The sequence below is a fragment of the Mirounga leonina genome, unplaced genomic scaffold (assembly GCF_011800145.1).
Source record: "Mirounga leonina isolate KUSES-001 unplaced genomic scaffold, KU_Mleo_1.0 Mir_129, whole genome shotgun sequence".
NCBI lineage: Eukaryota > Metazoa > Chordata > Mammalia > Carnivora > Phocidae > Mirounga > Mirounga leonina.
Window position 1 is genome coordinate 180564 of NW_023270323.1, and position 6000 is coordinate 186563.

General features: G+C 37.6%; 1 protein-coding gene across 1 annotated transcript in view; it reads right to left on the reverse strand.

Annotated features, from left to right (window-relative positions):
- The window catches only part of METAP1 (methionyl aminopeptidase 1), a 68178-nt gene that overhangs the window by 23612 nt on the left and 38566 nt on the right, over positions 1-6000 (reverse strand). The window contains exons 3-4 of the mRNA XM_035004462.1: positions 2318-2430; positions 1116-1176 (exon numbers count right to left, since the gene is read on the reverse strand). Of these exons, the coding sequence (XP_034860353.1) occupies positions 1116-1176; positions 2318-2430 (174 nt within the window). The remainder of the gene's footprint in view (positions 1-1115; positions 1177-2317; positions 2431-6000) is intronic.

The following is a 6000-nucleotide window of genomic DNA, read 5'->3' on the forward strand; positions in this document are numbered from 1 at the left end:
TGAAATTATACATCCTTAACAATATTCTGTCATTCAGACTGTCCTGTCCTTCAATTCATCTAAAATTGTAGAGTTTAACAAATTTTGAAATTATATTCATGGGGTGCCTGGGTGGCTCAGTCCATTAAGCGGCCAACTCTTGATTTCGGCTCAGGTCATAATGTCAGGGTCCTGAGACTGAGTCCCGTGATGGGCTCTGTGTTCAGCCGGGGAGTCTGCTTGTGGATTCTCTCTTCCTCTCCCTCTCCCTCTCCCTCTGCCCCTCTCACTGCCCATGCGCACTCTCTCTTTGTATCTCTAAATCAATAAATCTTTAAAAAAAATAAAATCATATTCATAAGAAGTTAATACACCTCCCCACCTCTTAGAGAACAAACCAAAGGTACCTCAGCTTAGTAGATTAAACCACAGAAAAACGCTGATACTCAACATTTTAGACATGCAAAATCAGTAATCTCACATAGTCCAACTGAAGCTATGTATGCAGGCCCTAAGATCAGACTGCTCCACTAACCTGTGCTGCAAATTACCTATCTTCTCTGAGGGTCTCACTATCAGTATCTATAAAATGGAGAAGACCACGGAACCCAACTCAGGGGTGATCAAAATATTAAATGGAGAAAGGAACGCATGTAAAGAACTTAGCACATTGCCTGACACATAGTCATGAAAAAATAAGTACCAGTTATAGAATCATAATCATCCTATTATTTCTATTACTGCTACAGCCCAGAGTCTTTAGTTAGGCGTTCAATCAAGGCCTCCCCACGCTGTTTTTTTCATCTAAATAGATACTACATAATTAAGGTAGGAGGACATGTTAAAATCAAAACAATTTTTAATCTAGAATTTGACAGAACAACACAAAATACATTATGTTAAATGTGGCCGTTAGCAGCTACATAAACAACGTTTTCATAATTGGGTAGATTTCTAAAGGGAGGAAAGAATTTTTGATTCTTACAAATGTTCTACTGTGTCTCGGAAAAAGATGTTTACATTTATTGGAAATCCAGCACTGAAAATTTTCTACAAAAAAAAAAAAAAACCTCCTTTCCTTTGCAGTAGTCACCAAGCACACAAATTGAAAAATGGAGAATCAGCACAGAATTTACCTAAAGGGTGATCAGCATAATCTGGTCTTTGAATATAACTTGGCACTGGCCTTGTTGGCATCTAAAAACATCAAAGAGGTTAGTTAAAACCAATTCAAATCTGAAAGTAACTTTCATTATTAAAATTTACTAACAAAGAAAAAAAATGTAGGGGAAAAACACTAAAGATAAAAGTTCATTCATACCATATAAATGGAAAACAAGTTTTAAATGACATCTTAAATATCGTATCTCTTTCATGAAGACTAAGCTTTCCTTTCCTAGTGGCTAATGCCACTCCCTTTCTGAGGATACTTTCGAAAGGAGAGCGGACAAGTTAGGATTTAAGATGACACAGACAGCAAGGTGCCCATGTTGCTCCAAACAAACCAGCAAATCAAAAACAGTAATAAAATAATGTCTCGAAGTAAATATACATTAATATGCTCCTGGTCATTATTTCTGGAGGTAGAATTAAAGAGACTTTTTCATGTTTTTTATATTTTTCCAAATTTTAAAATTTAAAGATATACTCCTTTGATAAAAAGAAAACCATCAGTAAAGAGTTTTTAAATATTTAAGGATAGCAAACAGATGTCAGCTTAAGTCAATTCCTGTGTTAAGATTCCTGAGGTCCACCTGCCAAGAACATAGGAAGGGCTGGGTGTGGCAGAAAAGCCGTATCTAAATTAAGGTGGAAATATATCCTGCTTAAAAAAACTAGGAAAAAGTAATATACACTATCACTGTGCTGGCCAGAAAATACCTATTCTATCTCATTCTTCTTTAAGATTAGGGCATTTTTAATACTTTCACCTAAAATTCTTTCTGCTTTGCCCATGATTCTCAATTATCCTAAATTCCAAGTAATATATCATAAAAGCTAAAGAGCTAGAATGCAAATTTAATCCTGATTATATATCATTTTTAGGAAACTGAAAATTCTGAAAATTGGTTTGAAAGAATGTAAAATTTTGTGGGCGACTGGGTGGCTCAGTCAGTTAAGTGTCTGACTTTGGCTCGGTTCATGATCTCAGGGTCCTGGGATGGAGCCAGACAGCGACAGCGACAGCGACAGTGGGCTCCCCGCTCAGTGGGGAGTCTGCTTCTCCCTCTCCTCCTGCCCCTCCCCTGGCTTATCCTTTGCCCCTCTCTAATAAATAAAATCTTAAAAAAAAAAAAAAAAAAAAGAATGTAAAATTTGTATTACCTTATTTACTCACCAGTGGATAATGTGGTCTGAGTTTACCAGTATATCGATAGCCTGCCCACGGATCAGTGTTAATATCACCTTCTACAGTCCAGGAAGACACTTCTCGCTTGGCCTTTTCATCTTCTAGGAGGTGGGCAGACAAGAAAAAAAAGAGAAAGAAATACTTCAGTTGTCAAGCTACTGAGCACCAGAATACTTTATCACTTGTTTGGAAACCAAGCCACAGAGCCCAGGCATAAAAATCTAGCAAACTTCCACCCTAACCTAAATCACCAAAGCTTCTACTTTCTTGCTATGTTCACCACCCTATGATTCCTCAAAGATTTAAGTGTCTTGGGAGAAAAGACCCACGCTAAACATATTCTAAGATTTTACACAATATCAAATAGGAATAGCTCACAGAACTCCTTTTCCAAGAAAATGCTAAATGTATTCTCTCTACAATGTCAATTTATAGGAAGCCCATTTTTTGAAATATAAAATCTAAGCCTAGGCAAAACTTCCCAACTGAGAGCAGATGTTATAAATGGATTCTGTGCTCTTACTGAAAGAACGGATTCTAAATAATTCCACAGCAAATGTAAAGTAAAAAACAAAAATTTCCCACTTAGCTGGCAAACAGCTTTCAGACAAGTACTTCAGAATGCTCTGAAAATTTTATAGTCATCCTATGCCTATTTTCAGAAAGGGAGTAACAAAAGGAAGTAGGAAAGTCAAAGGTAAGAGGAGGGAACAATCAATAGAAAATTACCGAAAACTCAGTAGAAAAATTAAGAATCACACACACACTCACTCTTACCAGGTTAGTTATTAATACATAATGTTAATGCATCTAAGAATTCTTTGCACAGGGATAGACCCTCAATGGTGTCTGATGTCAGCCCCCTGACTGCATCTCTTATCCACCAAGTAAAATAAAAGTAACCTAAGACTTTTACACAGCAGGAATTCAAATCCCTCCTACACCAAATCAACCTGTACACCTCCCAATGCACACTGATCTTCTCCTGTTTACTGGTAAGCTATCATAGCTTTTAAAAGTCAGGCTTAAAAAAAAATTAAAAAACAAAAAAATAAAAGTCAGACTTCAAATAAAAATTTCTGAGGTCTGCAAGGGAAATAAAATTCCCCCCCTTTAAACAATCTAAACATCCAAAATGCGGGGGAACAGAAAGCCTCACATAATGTTAAGCTGGAGAGGAATGGTGAAATGAGTGAAGTATAAACTTCCAGTTATAAGATCAGTAAGTCCTAGGCATGTCAAGTGCAGCATGGTGACTAAAGTTAACAAAAACAAAAAGACAATCTACACTACTGACTCCTCATTTTACAGAGGAGGAAGCTGAGGCAGTATGGCTCACAAGAGCAGAGACAAGTAGGAACGCTGGTTCCCAGTACAGTACCCTTTCCACAGAGCCCTTCGCCAACCTGGGATTGAAAGGTGGTTGAAACACAACTGACAAGACTGCAAAAATACAGCCAGTCCAGTCACATTGCTTTGGAAGAGAATGCAATTATAATATTACATACAAAGTAAAGGAAGAGAAAAGAGTAAGACTAGAAAATAAGAATAAGAATAGCAAAGGAAAAGAAACGCTCTATCATGCTCCTGAATTTTAGATCTTTCTCCCCTCTGGAGTTCCAAGAAAGCCACCGTGAACATGAATGTCAATAGGAAAACTGTTCCGCATCCCAGGACAAAACTGGACTCCATTCATTACCCCCAGGGTCAAACATTACAGGAAACAGTTCAAAATGCAGGCCAATGGACGCCTACTTCGGCTATCAAGTACATCAGTGCTTTGTCTGAAATATGAACTTCCAGAATAATTTTCACCTGAAACCTAGGACACAACAGCAATCAAGATGTAGGCTTTTTGGTCTGACACACTCCCGGGGAGTGTGGAGGGAGAAGGAAAGATGTACAATCTTTCAAAGCTTCCTGCTGATCTGCGTTCGGGCCTTTCCACAATCTATTTTCAAAAGAGAATTAAAAGCAAACCTCCAACAAATAACTCAAAGCTACCTAAACCAGTTAAGACTGAATTATGGCAATTTCTAATCTCTAGGTATAATTTACTTAGGGAAATTTACACTTCAAAAGTAAGTTAGTTTACATATCAGGATCAATTTGATCTAACCCACAAATGCTAGACACATTAACAGATACCTACTAGTAAGCATGAACTGTACTGGGGATTAGAACAAAATTATTCACTAATTGGTCTTTGTCAAAAGACTGAGAGCACAGGACAGTGTAAATAAATATCTGTAGTTGTCTTCAAACCTGACAATGCTAAAGGCCCAGCCAGGTACGCTGCAGGTAGTGGCAAAGAGTATCTGGTACGCGCAAGGTGTGACCCAAAGCACAGCACACCCAGGCCTCATTCTGAAAAAAGTCCTGTGCAGGCTGCCTCCTCCTAGTCAGCTGACACAGAAGAACTGCACACGTCTAAGCTTTGCCTGGGACAGGATTTTCTGCTCACAATCCTGACTCAGTTCTTCCAGAGATGATTATTAAACAATTGTTGAGCACTTACTAGGCATTGCACATATGCTAAGCACTCTATGTGGATTTATTTAATCCTCATAACAAACCTATAATTTCAGCATTTTGGAGGTGAGGCTTAATGTAACCCATGCTCACAAAGCTTCGTGGAACCAGTTCTGAATGATTACATAACACCTCTCTGCTATCCAAAAATCAAGCATACTAGGTTTGGAGGGGTAGAGAAGTAGAATAAAAAGGATTATTTAAAGTTTTGTTGTTGTTTTTTTTAAATAGAGTTTTCATATCATACTTTTGGCTATTCAAAAAATACTTATAAAGTGCTCCTCCTACCTTTTAACTATAGGCAAAGGTGACAAAGAAACACACAGATTTTATCAGTGGTAAACTAAAAAAAGTGACAATCTAAAACATACTATATTATTACTGACAACTTTTACAGATCAGACTAAAAGCCAATGCTATTGTGTGCATTCTGACAGGAGATACATGTTGGAAATATGCACCGAGCGAGCGTCAACACGATGTGCGTCTAAGGGCTTTGCAATCTAACCGGTCTTCTTCACTAGGACACATGAAAAGTAAATTCTGCCCTTGAGTCATTTCTTTAACTCACACTTGAAATTTTCCTAAGGCCTGATTAGCTTCTGCAATCAAAACAACTCTAGGTCCAGATGGCTTCACTGGTAAATTATACCAAATATTTACAGAAGAAATAATACCAATTCTACACAATCTCTTCTAGAAAAGAAAAGAGGAGGGAACATCTCCCATTTCATGAGTCCAGGATCACTCTCATGCCAAAACTAGGCAAAAATATTAAAAGCAAATGACAGACCAATCCTGTACCAATATAAATATAAATCAGGCTCCTTAATTAGAGATCAGTACACATTACAGTAGAAAGAAAAGAGAAAGAAAGAAAGAAAGAAAGAGAGAGAGAAAGAGAGAAAGGGAGAAAGGGAGAAAGAAAGGGAGAAAGGGAGAAAGGGAGAAGGAGAAAGGGAGAAAGGGAGAAGAGAAAGAAAGGGAGAAAGGGAGAAAGGGAGAAAGGGAGAGAGAGAGAGAGAGAGAAAGAGAGAAAGAGAGAAAGAGAGAAAGAGAGAGAGAAAGAAAGAAAGAAAGAAAGAAAGAAAGAAAGAAAGAAAGAAAGAAAGAAAGAAAGAAAGAAAGAAAGAAAGAAA